This window comes from Polistes dominula, unplaced genomic scaffold (genome assembly GCF_049000335.1).
Source record: "Polistes dominula isolate Pdom_NZ unplaced genomic scaffold, Pdom_raw_medaka contig_74, whole genome shotgun sequence".
NCBI lineage: Eukaryota > Metazoa > Arthropoda > Insecta > Hymenoptera > Vespidae > Polistes > Polistes dominula.
In genome coordinates, this window is record NW_028300953.1 from 1,709,262 (window position 1) to 1,728,659 (window position 19,398).

Here is a 19,398-nt window from a genome sequence, read left to right on the forward strand (position 1 = left end):
TCACAGATATTTTGTTTAAGCCATGTTTATCGATACCTAACCTATACACTAAACCTTCAAATCAGTCAACATTCTAACCACAAACATTTCAAATGTGCGCTTAAAACCTCATTTGTGTTTTAAATTTCTAGTTTATCAAATTCAACCCATTCGCAATCATTTCAATCATCTTGAATTATAAATATGAATATAATTTAACTAAAATAAACTTGCTTACAAAATGGTCACTTTTGAATGAATTTGTAAATGTAAAAAAAAAAATCAAGCAAAATATTTTAAACATTTAATTTACATAACATAAGATATAAATATTAAAAATTAAATTCATGATATATTTCGTATGTAATTAAATCATTGGTAATTAAATAATATTAGAAAATGTTCTAAAAAATCTGTGTCCAACTACAAAACAAGAAAACCCTTTTCCCAAAAATCACTTTAAAATGTATCTTACGCAAAAAAACAAGAAGAAGAAGAAGAAGAAGAAGAAAAAAGGAATGAAATAAAAAAAGAAGAAAAAGAATAGAAGGAAAACAAAACGCAGAGAAATTTTCTACTTTTCGCTCGAACGTTCTTAAGTTGGGCAGCATTGCAATCAGCAAATTGGCTTGTTCTAAGACAACTATCGTAGTAGAAGAGAATACTACTACTGTTTCCCCGATTCAAAAAGAAGAAGAAGAAGAAGAAGAAGAACGTTTCCCGAATTGCTACGATTTCTTTGCTATCGTACTACTATAAGAAAAATCAAGAAGAATAAAAAGCAAAGAAAGTGGGTAGTTGGGTGTTAGTAGGTTTAGTATTGGTGGGGAGTAGTTGGTTGAGAATCGAGAACAAAAAGAACAAACCGAAAGAAAAGAAAAAAAAAGGAAAGGGATGGTCAGCTGTAATTCGACTGAAAGGGAAAGCAAAACCCTAAGAAGAAAAAAAAAAAGGTAAGAAAAGAAAGGGAAAGAGAATGCTATGGGGTTTAGCGAATTCTGCGAAAATACAACATCGGATTTTGCGAAATGGTAGATTGGTTAGTATGGTGGATGAAGTGGGGGAACAGGGGGGGGTTGGATTCTGAAGGGAGTTAAAGATGGTGGCGACGTTGAAAGAGGGAATATAAAAGGCAACCGCCATAAAGCCATTGATGGTGGTCGTTCGTCTCGATCGTTAATGGCATGGAAAAATAGCGAGTGTGCTAGGTAACCTTTCTCTGTTCGTTCGGAAACTCGACTAGTACGATGTGCCAGCTGTGCTTTCTAGGAGAATAGCATAAAGGTTCAGGCACCGTGCATCCTATTGGGATAACTGTAGCTGTTCTTCATCCCCCCTCCACTCCCCTTTCGTTTACTTCCCCTCATCTGTTACTCTTTACTACCATCCACCCACCAATTCACCACCCTTTTCCACCTTCTCTCTCTCTCTTTTTTTCTAGTTTTCCTCTGTTTACCTATTTCTCTCGGATTTTTTCTCTTCTTTTTTTTTTTTTTTTATAAAAAAGAGAGCTTATATAAAAGGAAGAGACCTTTAGATGGGGAAAAGGATGAAAAAAAAGAAAAAGAGGAAACAGAAAGTCAAGCGTACATTTCAATCGTTCCATTTCTTCCTTTCTTCTTCTTCTTCTTCTACTTCTTATACTACTTCTGCTTGCTTTTATTTTTTATTTCTCTTTTCTTTTTTTTCTATTCAAAGATATCATCGAGAGGAACGGTTGTTTAATCAACGATAAGGAAAAAAAAAGAAAGATATATAATGATAGAGGGTAGGAAAGAAAAGAGGAATTGTAAATTTACGATGATCACAAAACGCGACAGACATCTTCGATCGATATGTTTTTTTCTTTCTCCTCTTTTTCATTCTTTTTTTTTTCTTTTTTTTTTTTTAGAACCGAAGCAAAAAGACTGAATATTATTTCAGATCGAAGGGATTCTCTTTCGATGAAGAAAAATAAGAAACACGTTTCTAACGTTGAAAACTTGACGATGAAAAGTTAGATTTAGATCAATTTATTATACTTGTCTAGAAACGTAAAATTGAAGTAGGTTGAAGGTCTTACGACATGTTCAATTTTACATTTCTTTCATATTTTTTATTCTTCATCTTTCTATATTTCTATTTCTATTTTTTTATCAAACGTTTTTGTTTGATTTTTATTTTATTAACACGTTGAGCGTCACGTCAGTCATCGGTGGCTGACACTAGACTTTCCGTTTAGGCCGTGTCCGTCAGGGTTGCGTCATGGTTGCGACAGGTTTGCTGACATGTTCAACTATTTTTTCAATACAAAGTAACCCCTGTGGCATAACAGGAAATTCCCTAAGAATTTTCGTGGCGCTCAGCGTGTTAAATGAATGATTGACAATAAGAACAAAATCGATACACTTTATTTGTTCAAATATTTAAACAAAAAACCAAAAAAGTGAGGTGGTAAGAAAAGAGAAAACATTTCTTTTTTATCTTTACCTATTTTCTATTTTGCTTTGCTAACTCTCTAAGGTCAACACATTTTTGTTTTTTTTTTTCTATTCTTTCTTGCTTGGTTGTTTGTTTGTTTGTTTGCTTGTTTGCGCGGTTGCTTGCTTGATTGCTTGCGAGCTTGCTTACTCTTGAGGGTTGATCCAGAAAGAGGTCTCTACTGTTTTTATATTAATTCTAAATTATTATTTTCTTAATTATAACAATAATATAAATATTTAAATGAAAACAACTCTAAAACAATATAAACTAGGTCATACTTATAAATTTTACTTTTATTTTAATACAATTAGATGGTAGTTGAATTTGGAAAGTGATTTGATTCGTAAAAAAAAGAAGATGTTAATAAAAGTTAGAAAAATAATGCAAACGATAGAAAGTATAATAAAAAGAGAATATATAATAGATGCTAGAAAAACAAAGAAAATAGAAAATAGATGCGATATTAGTTCGAAAAAGTCGATACTATCGTATTTGTTATTCGCATGCCACCTATCTCATATATTCATGTATATATACATATATGTCTCCATAGAAAAAAAAAAAAGAAAAAAAAAGAAAAATAGAAATAGAAGGAGAAGGGCAAAAAAATAGAAGATTTACGAGACACGCTAGTAGAACAAACAAACGAACAAACAAACAAACGAACAAACAAACACGCATCGATGTTTTCATTCTCTCGTATTCAAGCAAAGATTTTTTTCCACGTACTCATAGCGTACACGAAAATACCCTTCCTCCTCATCCCTTTAACCCTTTCCCTTTCCTCATCCTCATTCTCAATCTCCCGTAACTGCAACTCTCCACCTTTTTCTTCGGCATCTCTTCCTCTTCCTCAACGAACCCTTTTCAACGTTTGGCAAATACGCTGGAGTTGGAAAAAACAAAAGGCATCGACGGATTAACGTGCTTTAAAAGCTCCACCAATGAGACTACTGCTCCTCGAGGGGGGTGTTTGGGGTTGAGGGTTTGGGTGGATTCGTCGTTTCGTTTCGTATTCACATTCAGTAGTAGTTGGTTGTAACTTGGTAGGGAAATGTATTTCAGTGCTAATTCGAAAATGCGGAATAATTTCCCTAGTTCGTTCGTGGTGACGAAAAACACACACACACAAACATATACACATAGACAGAGGGAAAAGGGAGAGTATCAAAATCGAGTGAAATGAAAAGGTAGACGGAAGTCGTGTCTCTCTTTGACTTCGTTTCGTTTTGAATTACCAACGAATACGACGATGATAACAACGATGAAGTGTTTGTTATCGAAATATTTTCATTGTATCTGTTTCTTATAATCTTAGTTGTAATTTATCAACTTATCCAAAAATATGATAATATGAGATATCTTGTATGTCTCGTAAATGCATTTTAATAAACTTTAGGTTCTATACAAATTTGTGGGGTAAAGTAATTTAAAAATGAGGTTATGTACAAGGTTGCTTTGTATTTTCTTAATTTTGATAATTGTAATCCTATTTGACAATACTTTCGTACAATTATTGATTATTGATATATTACATTGATTAATTATATTTAAAAAAAAAACATTATGGTATAATGTTCATTTAATGAAAAGTTATTCATTTAAAAATGAGGTTAGGTAAAAGGTTTCTTCGTATTTTCATGGAAGATGACTTTGAAATTTTATAACTTTGGTAATAATAATCCCATTTGATAATACTTGCGTACGATTATTAATTATTGACATATCATAAAGTAATTTAATATGAAAAAGAACAAAATGTACGATGTAATGTTCAGTTAATGAAAAGTTATTCTTTTAAAAATGAGGTTATGTAAAAGGTTTCTTCGTATTTTCATGGTAGATGACTTTAGAATCCCATAACTTTGATAATTTTAATCCAATCTAACAATACTTGCATACAGTTATTGATTATTGATATGTTCATTCAATAAAAAGTTATTAATTTAAAAATAAGTGAAAGTAAAGAATAAATAAATATATTTGATTAAATTTAAAAATTGTGTTTAAAAAATGTGACAAAGGTTGTTAAATAAAATTTGAGAAGATCATGAATAAAATGCAATATTGGTATGCATCATGCATGGTATCGTTGATAATACAAAGCTGGTTTAAACATTTTCAATTTAAAAAAAATGTTGATATAAAAGATTGAACCCCTTTTGGCTTTGGTCAACCAATCACTGGAAAATTCGATGAAATGAGGTGAACAAAATTAAGCAAAATGATATTGATAAAGAATTAAATATCAAATACAAAATGGTTTTAAATCGTTCGAAAAAGGTTAAATGCAAAATATGAAAAATAAAAAAAAAAATAAATAAAAAAGAAGGAAGAAAACTTGTTGCACATTTGCATTCAAATATGACAAAAACTTTCTTTCCAATTCAATAATTACACACGTTAGATATTATTTAATTTATAAACATACGAATGTTATTATTTGTTTCAAATTTTCGATTACTTTATTAATTTATTTCTAGTAATTTTTTAGTAATATTTTATAATTAATTTATTTCTAATTAATTTTTGTGAATATTATTTCGTTGCATATATATATATTTTTTTAAATACAAAAATTAATATCACTCTCGCGTTAAAATGTTTTTTATAATTTATAAATAAAAAATGATAAAAGTTGAGAGATAAATTTTTATTTTTTACGGATTTATATTTTTCTATCGGATTGAACCCTTTACAAGATCACAAATTCCTTCGTGGTTGCGTATTTTGAAGCTTTTATATCTTTCTCTTTTTCTCTTTCTATTAGGTGACGTAACAGGCAACTTTTTGAATAGATAAAAACGCGACGGAGCAAAGGGGATCCCATGGATCCATTTGGTCCACGCTTGTCGGCGGCTGCCACTTCAATCCGTTAGCATCGAAAGCGGTTTATCGTATTTTTTCAGCTCAGCCAGTCTCGGCCGATATATAGTACTATAGTACTACTACTACTATATACGCGTGGTTACGCTCGTGAAATGGTTATTCCCAAACTCGTTTTGGCCAATAATGACGACGACAACCGTCTACTATGTCTGACGATACAAATAGCTTCATATTTCTTTTTTTTTTTCTAATATAATATTTTTTCTTCTAATACACACACAATTATTTTCTTGAATAATTTTATAAAGAAATATAGTACAATTATATAATTTTAATAAAATGGTGATTAACTTATTTGATTAAATCTTTTTTATGAAATATTTCTAACTGGATTTTTCTTTTGATACATTCGAACGATGATTCATAGTTTAAAAATATAAATTAAAATATGTTGAACGACTAATTTTAATAAATATTTGTTTTTATATTTGTTTCATAGCGGTGTTAAAACAGAGGGACGCATTGTCACCTCTTTTTTTCAATTTAGTACTGGAATTTGCTGTCAAAGAACTGCAGAAAAGTAAAGATGGTCTACAGTTGAACGGGGCAATACAATTGCTGACATATGCGGACGACATTGCTTTTTTAGGGGACAATGAAGGGGCATTAATAATTAACGTAAAAATATTAATACATAATACTAAAGATCTGGGACTGCAAATAAGCGCGGAAAAAAACCAAATATATGATAACCGATAGAGTTCAGAATAGGCCTAGTACTGAAACTTTGTATGTCCGGGATAAACTGTTCGAACAAGTCAGCAACTTTGGGTATTTAGGAACGATCATAAACCAGACGAACAAAATTAACGAAGAACTTAAAAAAAGAATCAATTAAGGCAATTCATGTTTTTATTCGGTTAACAAATTACTCAGTTCGCGATTGTTGTCTAGACGATTAAAAATCAGGATATACAGGACAATCATCTTGCCGGTAGTCCTTTAAGGTAGCGAATCGTGGTCGCTTACGTTACGGAACGAAAAGAAATTAAGGGTTTTCGAAAACAAAGTTGTTCGTAAAATCTTCCGTGCAAAACGCGATGAGGAAATGGGCGAATGGAGAAAACCCCATGACGTTGAAGTACATTGATTGTACAACAAACCGGACATTATCAACGTCGTAAAATCACGTCGATTAAGAATTTATATTAAAAATATAAACCAAATATTCTGTAACTATTTGTTACTCATAGCTTATTTATCCTAATAAAATACTAAAAAAAAATATTTGATAAATAAAACTTCGAAAATTACTTCCTTTCTCTTCACTGTGATGTAGTTATACGGTCTCGTCACTTAGAATACCGAAAAGTTCTAATAAATTAAGATCTTTGATTACATTCTAAAAGATAGGATTCATAATAATGTTTAAAGTGTAGAAATTTAGACAAAATCCAATGTATAGTTCGCTTACTAGACAAATATTCTCCGTGTCTCCACTATACTTAGATAAAGTTCTTAAATAATTCTGATACTATGTTTTTGTTTATATGTTATTGAACTATGTACGACGCACTACGTTCGGAAGGACGGACTAGTCTTTATTCTAATCCAAATTTAAATTGCCAGTTAAAATTGACAGTTAATAATATTTAAACAGTTTTATTTAAGAAATATCTTCTGTCATTCAACAGTAAAATTAAAAACTATTTTTCGTGAGTAAACATTGGTCATAAGGATACAAAAAAGTGAGTTACAATTATATTTAGATAAACTATAATAGAAATTTTGTTTCTAAAAATTATAAACTTACTAACACTAAGTTAACGGATAGTTTTGTATACTTATTTCTACTAACACCCATTAATTTGAAACGAAAAGGAAAATAAGTATTATTTAATATGCATTTTAAAACATTTGGAAATTGAAGAGAATTTGTTTTGGCTATACATTTTTGTTATATTATTTATTTAGGCTCTTACATTACTTAATTGTTTCATTTAATGAGACATGAGATCATAAGTGACATGATGGTAAATAACTGTAAAAGAAAAATCCCATGAAATATCGTTTGTCAAAATAAAATATTATTTTTAAATTAACAGGATTAATCGACTAAGACGAAAAATAATTCATAACAAAAATAAAAACGGAATTTATGCAGTATTTGGAATATTAACGAGCCTCTTTTGTTATACGCTGTTACGAAAAATTCATTGTCCTACTATTTTTCAGACAATATGTTTTCTCAACATTAATAGAGTTATAGATATTATATTTTTTTGATCAAATACCGGTCATATAAAATTTTTTGTAAGTACAAATATTAAAAAAAACATTTACCTTCGATTATAGAGGTCTTTCTCTTGACATATGTGACATAAATATAATATGATACAAACTATTTACTTGAGAAGTGCTGTATATAAAATATTTTAAGGTTATGGGTGAAACTAGCTACTTACTCTCTGCTTTAAAAAGTAAGAAAAATAAATAAAAGCTTGCCAAAATAGGAAAACAGTCTCATTAGATTGTGAAGTAAGGAGATAACAGGATAAAGTCTTAATAATAAAAATAAGAATAAGAAAAAATAATCTTGAAACAATAATGTCAATTTTACAAAAAAACGAGTTGAGTATAATTTTTGAATATTTAAATGCAGTGGACTTGGAGAATGCGTCCCAAGTTTGTAGGTACCGTAATAACACACATTTTTAATATCCATGTATTTTGTAAAATAATATTTTAATAATTAATATAGTACTCAATATATATATTATACGATAACTTGATACGATAGACGCATTTATAAGTTAATAATAATTAATAATAAGAGTATTGTATACACACTTAAATATATTTTTCTTTATTACAGTTTATGGTTAGAAGTTGCCATAGCAGAGATCAATAAAAGGGAACCTACGTGGATAATAAAAAAAGAATCATTGAAATGCCTTAAAAATTGGAAAACTTTTAAAAAACAATTTATAGACTACTGCCGAACTAAACCTTCTTTACATTTAATGATTTACAATTCTGAATCCCAATTGAAAATTCCAATGGGTAAATGTGATCAAATATATATATCGATTTATGTAAAATTATTAATTTCTTTGAAGTTTTTCATTTATTTTTATTTTCATTATTTAAGGATGCTATTGTCAATATCTACCATATATTTGTAGCTCAATCACAGTAAAAAACGTTAACCCGAGTATTACTGACACTACCATTTCTAACATTTTTTTTCCTGAAATACCAAATATATACATCAGTACGATTACTATTACTTGTCACCCTTGGGATAAATTAATTTATTGCGAAGAACTAAAATGTTTATTTGACATATCATTTAGTAATGCCGATAATCTGAAAACAATATTCGAACCATTTACTGGTAACGATATTCCTGAGTCAAGCTGTGTCATCTTTATTTACAATGACAACTCTGAAATACCAAAAAATTTCGCTCTATGTTTAAAAGAATGGTTAGATATTCGATATTTAATATTGTTTCTCGATAATAACATATAATTCAGTTTGTATTTGAAAATATTTATTATTTATTTTATTATTTAGGTTCCCAAATAAAAAAATTTCTGTATTGTCTATAGCGATGAATGACATATCACATTGCAATAATAGTTATAGTGCACGTTTTTGTCAACGCAATGTGGAATTCATTGCTATTTTATTATTTGGTACTAATATGAAAAATTGGACTTGTGAATTATTGTTTGATTCCTCTATGGCGGAATTAGAAAAAAGGGTCAGTTTGAAGAAACATTCAATAAGTTTCTGTGGATGTAATGATACTTCGTCTTGCTGTTATGATAAAGAGCTATTACAAACTACTTTTCCAAACGTACCGATATTTAACTTTGACTGTATTGGTTCATTTGCTACATATGAATTAGAAGGTTAGTAAAATATTCATAAATAACAATAAAATAATACATATTTATATATACGTATATACATCAACAAAATTTATTTCTTTGTATAATTATTTCAGAATTCTGTAACAGTATATGCACTTACGATATAGACAAACATGCAGGATTTTTGTTACTTACATATGATTAATTATATTCATAAATCTTATCAAAATGAATTTATAACAAACATTTTAATAATAATTAATGTAAAATGAAAAAAGTATTAACGTATATATGTATAATGAATGTATATTTAAATTGTCTCGTAATATCTGAAACTCATTTTTGATGTATAAGCAGAAGACAAAAGGCTATAAAAAAAAAAAAGAACTTTTACATAAACATGAGCCGTATTAGAATTTGTCTTAAAATTCTAACCATTTCTGTGATGAAATAATCAGGAATAGCTTATTTTCATAGAAGATGCTGATGCACTAAAAATCTGGGACTGCAAATAAGCGCGGAAAAAAACCAAATATATGGTAACAGATAGAGTTCAGAATAGGCCTAGTACTGGAACTTTGTTCGTCCGGGATAAACTGTTCGAACAAGTCAGCAATTAATGTATTTAGGAACGATCATAAATCAGAAAAACGAAATTAACGAAGAACTTAAGAAAAGAATCAATTAAGGCAATTCATGTTTTTATTCGGTTAACAAATTACTCAGCTCGCGGTTGCTTTCTAGGTGATTAAAAATAAGGATTTACAGGACAATCATTTTGCCGGTAGTCCTTTATTTTAGCGAATCGAGGTCGCTTACGCAAAGGGACGAAAAGAAATTAAGGATTTTCGAAAACAAAGTTGTTCGTAAAATCTTCGGTGCAAAACGCGATGAGGAAACGGGCGAATGGAGAAAACTCCATAACGTTGAAGTACATTGATTGTACAACAAACCGGACATTATCAATGTCGTAAAATCACGTCGATTAAGATGGGCTGGTCACGTGGCGCGCATGGGGGAGGATCGAATGGCGCACCAAATATTGGTCGGTATACCTAACGGGAAAAGACCACAAGGTAGACCGAGACGTAGATGGGAGGATAATATTAGAAGAGACCTGAAAGAAATAGGATACAAAGACCGCGAATGGAAGGATTGCGCTCAGGGACGGAAACAATGATGGGATTTGGTATTTGCGTCAATGAACTTCCAAGTTTCTAATGCCAGTTAATAAAAATAATATATTTTTTTTCCTTGAGGTTTGTTTACCCGGGCGCTCAGTCTCTGGACCATTGTGCCCGGGCCCCTTGCGGGGAAAAACCTATGACCGTAGCGGTCCCGCGGGTAGCCCCGACTCCCTTGCAAAACGCAGCAGTCTGCCCGCCCCTGAGCCCACTAGGTCGAAGTTGTCTGTGGTGGTCCCAAGGACATCATTTCTGGCGTCCGCGAGCCTAACGCATTGAGTTATGAGATGGAGGGGGGTATCCTCCCCTTCGCCGCACCTGCCGCAGACCGAGTTTTGTGCAAGGCCTAGTCGCGTAAGGTACTTTCTAAGGTGCCAGTGCCCGGTGTCCAATCCTACGACCAGCCTCAATTGGGCTCGGTCCAGGTTGACCGACTGGGTACCTAACTTCTCCGTGGGCCCTGAAAACAGAACCTTCGTGTGCCTCATTCCAGGGCCTTACACCCAGAGATCCCTGAAGCGGTCCGTGGCCCACTTCTTAGACCTCCTCCGCATGAGCCTCTAATAATAATAATAATAATAATAATAGTAATAACCACTTATTTTGCATACGTTTTAACGTGCTACGTTAAAAGTCGATTGACCAGTACGACTAACAGAAAATTTGTTTTCAAAGGACACAAAAAGATAATAACGAATAACTATCAAAACTTTTAGTTAACGTCAATTATATTTTCGTTTTCATTGTTTTCAAAGATAACCTACTTTAATAATTTTAATCAATAGAAAAAGCCTATATCAAAATTTGATAACTTTTGAGTAAAAAGCCTTAAAACTAAAAAATTTATATTTTATGCTTGCAATTACCGAAAATTTACGAGACTTACAACAGTGCAAGTATAGGTACATACTGCAATAAAATTAAAAAATATTTTTCGTATTATTGACTTCAAATCTACTTTTATTATGCTGAATTATTCACCTTTTGTAAATTTGTATAATATTTAGTAAATATATGTAATTGTGTTTACTTTTATATTCAAATAGATCAGTACAAAGTTAATTTAGTATTGAACTGGATATTTGACGAATTAACAAATTTGGCAAGGTAACGATAACAATATAATTGAAAAAACTAATTTTGAAATGATTATTCTAGATCTCTATATAAATATTATAAGTTTAAGATTTGATGTACAGACAAGCATCATGATACTCACATCTCATTAAACAGTTACGAAGTTTTTATTTAATGTTAAAATTTAATATGAACGCTATAATAATAAAATATATAAGGAAAAGAAGTATTAATACGTGTAAAATATATTTATCTATAAGTCATTATTAAGTAGGTATACTGTGTTCTAAGAAATCTATGGATTTCTTACAATTGGTATCACACGGTCTTATAATATACGCATGTGTAAATAAGATAATGTAATAAATATAAACCAAATATTCTGTACCTATTTGTTACTCATAGTTTATTAAGCCTCATAAAATACTAAAAAAAAATATTGAATAAATAAAACTTCAAAAAATACTTCCTTTCTCTTCGCTGTGATGTAGTTATACAGTCTCGTCATTTAGAATACCGAAAGGTTCTAATAAATTAAGATCTTTGATTACATACTAAAAGATAGGATTCATAATAATGTTTAAAATGTAGAAATCTAGACAAAATCCAATGTATAGTTCGCTTACTAGACAAATATTCTCCGTGTCTCCACTATACTTAGATAAAGTTCTTCAATAATTCTGATACTATGTTTTTGTTTATATGTTATTGAACTTTGTACGACGCACTACGTTCAGAAGGACGAACTAGTCTTTATTCTAATCAAAATTTAAATTGCCAGTTAAAATTGACAGTTAATAATATTTAAACAGTTTTATTTAAGAAATATCTTCTGTCATTCAACAGTAAAATTAAAAACTATTTTTCGTGAGTAAACATTTGTCATAAGGATATAAAAAAGTGAGTTACAATTATATTTAGAAAAACTATAATAGAGATTGTGTTTATAAAAATTATAAACTTACTAACACTAAGTCAATGGATAGTCTTGTATACTTATTTCTACTAACAACCATTAATTTAAAACGAAAAAGAAAATAAGTATTTTTTAATATGCATTTTAAAAAATTTGGAAGTTGAAGAGAATTTGTTTTGGCTATACATTTTTGGTTATAATATTTATTTAAGCTCTTACATTACTTAATTGTTTCATTTAATGAGACATGAGATCATAAGTGACATGGTGGTAAATAACTGTAAAGAAAAATCCCATGAAATATTGTTTGTTAAAATAAAATATTATTTTAACATTTACAGGTTTAATCGATTAAGAAGAAAAATAATTTATAACAAAAATAAAAACGGAATTTATACAGTATTTGGAATATTAACGAGCCTCTTTTGTTATACGCTGTTACGAAAAATTCATTGTCATACTATTTTTCAGACAATATGTTTTCTCAACATTAATATAGTTATAGATAATATATTTTTTTGATCAAATGCCGGTCATATAAAACTTTTTGTGAGTACAAATATTAAAAAAACATTTACCTTCGATTATAGAGGTCTTTCTCTTGACATATGTGACATAAATATAATATGATACAAACTATTTACTTGAGAAGTGCTGTATATACAATATTTTAATTTTAAGGGTGACACTAGCTACTTACTCTCTGTTTAAAAAAGTAAGAAAAATTAATAAAAGCTTGCCAAACTAGGAAAACAGTCTCTTTAGATTGTGAAGTAAGGAGATATCAGGATAAAGTCTTAATAATAAAAATAAGAATAAGAAAACATAATCTTAAAACAATAATGTCAATTTTAAAAAAAGACGAGATGAGTATAATTTTTGAATATTTAAATGCAGTGGATTTGGAGAATGCGTCTCAAGTTTGTTGGTACCGTAATAACATACATTTATAATATCTATGTATTTTGTAAAATAATATTTTAATAATTAATATAGTACTCAATATATATATTATACGATAACTTGATACGATAGACGCATTTATAAGTTAATAATAATTGATAATAAGAGTATTGTATACTCACTTAAATATATTTTTCTTTATTATAGTTTATGGTTAGAAACTGCAATAGAAGAGAAGAAGAGAAGGAATCCTACGTGGATAATGATACAGGAATCAGTAGTATGCCTTAAAAATTGGAAAACTTTTAAAACACAATTTATAGACCATTGCCGAACAAAACCTTCTTTACATTTAATGATTTACAATTCTCAATCCCAAAGGAAATTTCCAAAAGGTAAATTTGATCAAATATATATATATTTATCAATTTATATAAAATTATTAATTTCTTTGATTATTATCATTTATTTTTTTGTTATTATTTAAGGATGCTATTGTCAATATCTACCATATACTTGTAGCTCAATCACAGTAAAAAACTTTTACCCATGGATTACTGAAACTACCATTTCTAACATTTTTTTTCCTGAAATACCAAATATAAATATCACTACGATTACTATTAATAGTCACCCTTGGGATAAAGTAGTTTATTGCGAAGAACTGAAATGTTTATTTGACATATCATTTAGTAATGCCGATAAACTAAAAACAATATTCGAACCATTTACTGGTAACTATATCCCTGAGTCAAGCTGTGTCATCTTTATTTACAATGACAACACTAAAATACCAGAAAAATTCGCTCTATGTTTCAAAAAATGGTAAGATATTCGATATTTAATATTGTTTCTCGATAATAACATATAATTCAGTTTGTATTTGTAAATATTTATTATTTATTTTATTATTTAGGTTCCCAAAGAAAAAAATGTCTGTATTGTCTATAGCGATGAATAACATATCACATTGCAATAATGATTATTTATCACGTTTATGTCAACACAATGCGGAATTCATTGCTATTTTATTAAATGGTACTAATATGAAAAATTGGACTTATGAATTAACGTTTGATACCTATGTGGCGGAATTAGAAAAAAAATCAGTTTGAAGAAACATTCAGTATGTTTCTGTGGAAGTAATGATACTTCTTCTTGCTGGTATGATAAAGAGCTATTACAAACTACTTTTCCAAACTTACCGATATTTAACATCAACTGTATTGGTTCATTTGCTACATATGAATTAGAAGGTTAGTAAAATATTCATAAAAAACAATAAAATAATAAATATTTACATATAAATATATACATCAACAAAATTTATTTCTTTGTATAATTATTTCAGAATTCTGTAACAGTATATGCACTTACGATATGGACGAACATGCAGGATTTTTGTTACTTACATATGATTAATTATATTCATAAATCTTATCAAAATGAAATTATAACAAACATTTTAATAATAATTAATGTAAAATGAAAAAAGTATTAACGTATATATGTATAATGAATGTATATTTAAATTGTCTCGTAATATGTGAAACTCATTTTTGATGTATAAGCAGAAGACAAAAAACTATAAAAAAAAAAAAGAACTTTCACATAAACATGAGCCGTATTTGAATTTATCTTAAAATTCTAACCATTTCTGTGATGAAATAATCAGAAATAGCTTATTTTCATAGAAGATGCTGATGCACTAAAAATCTGGGACTGAAAATAAGCGCGGAAAAAAACCAAATATATGATAACCGATAGAGTTCAGAATAGGCCTAGTACTGAAACTTTGTATGTCCGGGATAAACTGTTCGAACAAGTCAGCAACTTTGGGTATTTAGGAACGATCATAAACCAGACGAACAAAATTAACGAAGAACTTAAAAAAAAGAATCAATTAAGGCAATTCATGTTTTTATTCGGTTAACAAATTACTCAGTTCGCGATTGTTGTCTAGGCGATCAAAAATCAGGATATACAGGACAATCATCTTGCCGGTAGTCCTTTAAGGTAGCGAATCGTGGTCGCTTAGGTTACGGGACGAAAAGAAATTAAGGGTTTTCGAAAACAAAGTTGTTCGTAAAATCTTCCGTGCAAAACGCGATGAGGAAATGGGCGAATGGAGAAAACCCCATGACGTAGAAGTACATCGATTGTACAACAAACCGGACATTATCAACGTCGTAAAATCACGTCAATTAAGAATTTATATTAAAAATATAAACCAAATATTCTGTAACTATTTGTTACTCATAGCTTATTTATCCTAATAAAATACTAAAAAAAAATATTGGATAAATAATACTTCGAAAATTACTTCCTTTCTCTTCACTGTGATGTAGTTATACGGTCTCGTCATTTAGAATACCGAAAAGTTCTAATAAATTAAGATCTTTGATTACATACTAAAAGATAGGATTTATAATAATGTTTAAGATGTAGAAATCTAGACAAAATCCAATGTATAGTTCGCTTACTAGACAAATATTCTCCGTGTCTCAACTATACTTAGATAACGTTCTTCAATAATTCTGATACTATGTTTTTGTTTATATGTGATTGAACTTTGTACAACGCACTACGTTCGGAAGGACGATCTAGCCTTTATTCTAATCAAAATTTAAATTGCCAGTTAAAATTGACAGTTGATAATATTAAAACAGTTTAATTTAAGAAATATCTTCTGTCATTCCACAGTAAAATTAAAAACTATTTTTCGTGAGTAAACATTGGTCATCAGGATATAAAAAAGTGAGTTACAATTATATTTAGATAAACTATAATAGAGATTTTTTTTTCTAAAAATTATAAACTTACTAACACTAAGTTAAAGGATAGTTTTGTATACTTATTTCTACTAACACCCATTAATTTGAAACGAAAAGGAAAATAAGTATTATTTAATACTCATTTTAAAACATTTGGAAATTGATGAGAATTTGTTTTGGCTATACATTTTTGTTACATTATTTATTTAGGCTCTTACATTACTTATTTGTTTCATTTAATGAGACATGAGATCATAAGTGACATGGTGGTAAATAACTGTAAAGAAAAATCCCATGAAATATTGTTTGTCAAAATAAAATATTATTTTTAAATTAACAGGATTAATCTACTAAGACGAAAAATAATTCATAACAAAAATAAAAACGGAATTTATACTGTATTTGGAATATTAACGAGCCTCTTTTGTTATACGCTGATACGAAAAATTCATTCTCCTACTATTTTTCAGACAATATGTTTTCTCAACATTAATAGAGTTATAGATATTATATTTTTTTGATCAAATGCCAGTCATATAAAATTTTTTGTAAGTACAAATATTTAAAAAACAGTTTCCTACGATTATAGCGGTCTTTCTCTTAACATATGTGACATAAATATAATATGATACAAACTATTTACTTGAGAAGTGCTGTATATACAATATTTTAATGTTAAGGGTGACACTAGCTACTTACTCTCTGTTTAAAAAAGTAAGAAAAATTAATAAAAGCTTGCCAAACTAGGAGAACAGTCTCGTTAGATTGTAAAGTAAGGAGATAACAGGATAAAATCTTAATAATAAAAATAAGAGTAAGAAAAAATAATCTTGGAAAAATAATGTCAATTGTACAAAAAAACGTGTTGAGAATTATTTTTCAATATTTAAATGCAGTGGATTTAGAGAATGCGTCTCAAGTCTGTAGGTACCGTAATAACACACATTTATAATATCCATGTATTTTGTAAAACAATATTTTAATAATTAATATAGTACTCAATATATATATTATACGATAACTTGATACGATAGACGCATTTATAAGTTAACAATAATTAATAATAAAAGTATTGTATACACATTTAAATATATTTTTCTTTATTATAGTTTATGGTTAGAAATTGCCATAGAAGAGAAGAATAGAAGGGAACCTACGTGGATAATAAAAACAGAATCATTTGTATGCCTTGAAAATTGGGAAACTTTTAAAACACAATTTATAGACCATTTCCGAACAAAACCTTCTTTACATTTAATGATTTACAATTCTGAATACCAAAGTAAATTTCCAGAGGGTAAATTTGATCAAATATATATATATCGATTAATGTAAAATTATTAATTTCTTTGAATATTTTCATTTATTTTTATTTTTATTTTTTAAGGATGCTATTGTCAATATCTACCATATTGTTGTAGATCAATCACACTAAAAAACTTTCATCGATGGATTACTGAAACTACCATTTCTAACATTTTTTTTCCTGAAATACCAAATATAAATGTCACTACGATTACTATTAATAGTCACCCTATGTTTAATGCAGTTTATTGTGATGAACTGCAATGTTTTTTTGACCTATGTTTTAGTAATGCCTTTTATCTGAAAACAATATTCGAACCATTTACTGGTAACGATATTCCTGAGTCAAGCTGTGTCATCTTTATTTACAATTACAACTCTAAAATAGCAATCAATTTCGCCCTATGTTTAAAAGCATGGTTAGATATTCGATATTTATTATTGTTTCTCGATAATAATATATAATTCAGATTGTATTTGAAAATATTTATTATTTATTTTATTATTTAGGTTCCCAAATAAAAAAATGTCTGTATTGTCTATAGCGATGAATAACATATCATATTGCAATAATAATTATTTATCACGTTTATGTCAACACAATGCGGAATTTATTGCTATTTTATTAAATGGTACTAATATGAAAAATTGGACTTGTGAATTAACGTTTGATACCTCTATGGCTATATTAGAAAAAAGAGTCAGTTTGAAGAAACATTCAGTATGTTTCTGTGGCAGTACTGATACTTATAACTATTCTTGCTGGTATGATGAAGAGCAATTGCAAACTACTTTTCCAAACGTACCGATATTTATCATCAAGTGTATTGGATCATTTGGTACATATGAAATAGAAGGTTAGTAAAATATTCATAAATAACAATAAAATAATACATATTTATATATAAATATATACATCAACAAAATTTATTTCTTTGTGTAATTATTTTAGAATTTTGTAACAGTATGTGCACTTACGATATGGACGAACATGCAGGATTTTTGTTACTTACATATGATTAATTATATTCATAAATCTTATCAAAATGAATTTATAACAAATATTTTAATAATAATTAATGTAAAATGAAAAAAGTATTAACGTATATATGTATAATGAATGTATATTTAAATTGTCTCGTAATATGTGAAACTCACTTTTGAGGTATAAGCAGAAGGCACAAAAACTATAAAAAAAAAGAACTTTTACATAAACATGAGCCGTATTTGAATTTGTCTTAAAATTCTAACCATTTTTGTGATAAAATAATCAATAATAGCTTATTTTCATAGAAGATGCTCAAAATGAAAATACTCTGATTATATTTTGAGACTATTTCTTATTTTCATTATTATTGCAAATTTAACTAATTAAATTTAGTCATTTTGATTTATTCATATTAGTTTTAATATTAATTTCTATTACTATTAGTACTTCAGTATTTCCTATTTATTGTAAGTTTAAAGTTAGAAGTACTTAAAAAGACCTTTTTTTTTCTGGAATTACTTGAAAATAATTATTTATTCGACAAACATGATCTGCATCGAAGAACTTGGAACAAAGTATTCAAAACAATTTGTTAACGAATTAAATACATAACCTGGAATTTGGGAAAAAACTATCAAATTAAATAAAAAAATATAAACCGAAAATGAATGTTAATTCTTCCATCAACTCCTGAAATGAATGCTAATTTAATTGATCAAATACTAATCAATAAATAATTCGTTTCCTATCAAAGATTTTCCAAGAAAAAAAATAATTGTAATGTACATGTTGTAAAAAAATATTTAATTAATCCTTATAGGTCGTTAGGTTTTTATATTGATGATTCCTTCTAACCTAAGTTATAAGTGGTTTCAGTAAATATGCAACTAAATTGTTCAGTATTGTATAAATCAATTTATTATTTATTAGAAATTATTTTTTTTTTTTTTTAAGGAACTAGTAATACGTATATCTCCGAAATTATTTAATTGTATTTAATATTATTCATAATATTTATTTTTAATTTGTAAGTCACGTCTCACGTGACATCTCACTTGACTTCCCATGTGACTTCTCACGTGACTTATCACGTGACTTC

General features: G+C 28.5%; 3 protein-coding genes across 4 annotated transcripts; all 3 read left to right on the plus strand.

The window, feature by feature from the left end:
• Positions 1-7,711: 7,711 nt before the first annotated feature.
• Positions 7,712-11,183, plus strand: LOC149032601 (uncharacterized). The gene is made up of 5 exons (XM_089172433.1): positions 7,712-7,964; positions 8,147-8,334; positions 8,423-8,759; positions 8,851-9,191; positions 9,287-11,183. The coding sequence occupies exons 1-5, from the start codon at positions 7,879-7,881 to the stop codon at positions 9,355-9,357; spliced, it is 1,023 nt and encodes a 340-aa protein (XP_089028559.1). The 5' UTR covers positions 7,712-7,878; the 3' UTR covers positions 9,358-11,183.
• Positions 11,184-12,789: 1,606 nt separating this feature from the next.
• On the plus strand, positions 12,790-14,805 carry LOC149032602 (uncharacterized). 2 transcript variants are annotated; one of them, XM_089172459.1, is made up of 6 exons: positions 12,790-12,878; positions 13,011-13,257; positions 13,440-13,627; positions 13,721-14,057; positions 14,149-14,488; positions 14,584-14,805. In XM_089172459.1, exons 2-5 carry the CDS (start codon positions 13,172-13,174, stop codon positions 14,345-14,347), a joined length of 810 nt encoding a protein of 269 aa, XP_089028585.1. In that variant the 5' UTR covers positions 12,790-12,878; positions 13,011-13,171; the 3' UTR covers positions 14,348-14,488; positions 14,584-14,805. The 2 variants fall into 2 exon arrangements, with proteins under 2 accessions (XP_089028585.1, XP_089028586.1); XM_089172460.1 differs by lacking the exon at positions 12,790-12,878 and having other exon boundaries at positions 12,879-13,257.
• A 1,021-nt stretch (positions 14,806-15,826) lies between these two features.
• On the plus strand, positions 15,827-18,334 carry LOC149032603 (uncharacterized). The gene is made up of 7 exons (XM_089172448.1): positions 15,827-15,989; positions 16,477-16,554; positions 16,687-16,933; positions 17,116-17,303; positions 17,394-17,730; positions 17,822-18,168; positions 18,264-18,334. The coding sequence occupies exons 3-7, from the start codon at positions 16,848-16,850 to the stop codon at positions 18,332-18,334; spliced, it is 1,029 nt and encodes a 342-aa protein (XP_089028574.1). The 5' UTR covers positions 15,827-15,989; positions 16,477-16,554; positions 16,687-16,847.
• Positions 18,335-19,398: the final 1,064 nt, after the last annotated feature.

Coding starts and splice junctions, on each gene's coding strand:
- LOC149032601 (XM_089172433.1), top strand. CDS start 7,879: ATGTCAATTTTACAAAAAAACGAGTTGAGTATAATTTTTGAATATTTA. Junction 7,965..8,146: donor AATGCGTCCCAAGTTTGTAG/GTACCGTAATAA, acceptor TCTTTATTACAG/TTTATGGTTAGAAGTTGCCA. Junction 9,192..9,286: donor TGCTACATATGAATTAGAAG/GTTAGTAAAATA, acceptor TAATTATTTCAG/AATTCTGTAACAGTATATGC.
- LOC149032602 (XM_089172459.1), top strand. CDS start 13,172: ATGTCAATTTTAAAAAAAGACGAGATGAGTATAATTTTTGAATATTTA. Junction 13,258..13,439: donor AATGCGTCTCAAGTTTGTTG/GTACCGTAATAA, acceptor TCTTTATTATAG/TTTATGGTTAGAAACTGCAA. Junction 13,628..13,720: donor CCAAAGGAAATTTCCAAAAG/GTAAATTTGATC, acceptor TTATTATTTAAG/GATGCTATTGTCAATATCTA.
- LOC149032603 (XM_089172448.1), top strand. CDS start 16,848: ATGTCAATTGTACAAAAAAACGTGTTGAGAATTATTTTTCAATATTTA. Junction 17,304..17,393: donor CCAAAGTAAATTTCCAGAGG/GTAAATTTGATC, acceptor TTATTTTTTAAG/GATGCTATTGTCAATATCTA. Junction 18,169..18,263: donor TGGTACATATGAAATAGAAG/GTTAGTAAAATA, acceptor TAATTATTTTAG/AATTTTGTAACAGTATGTGC.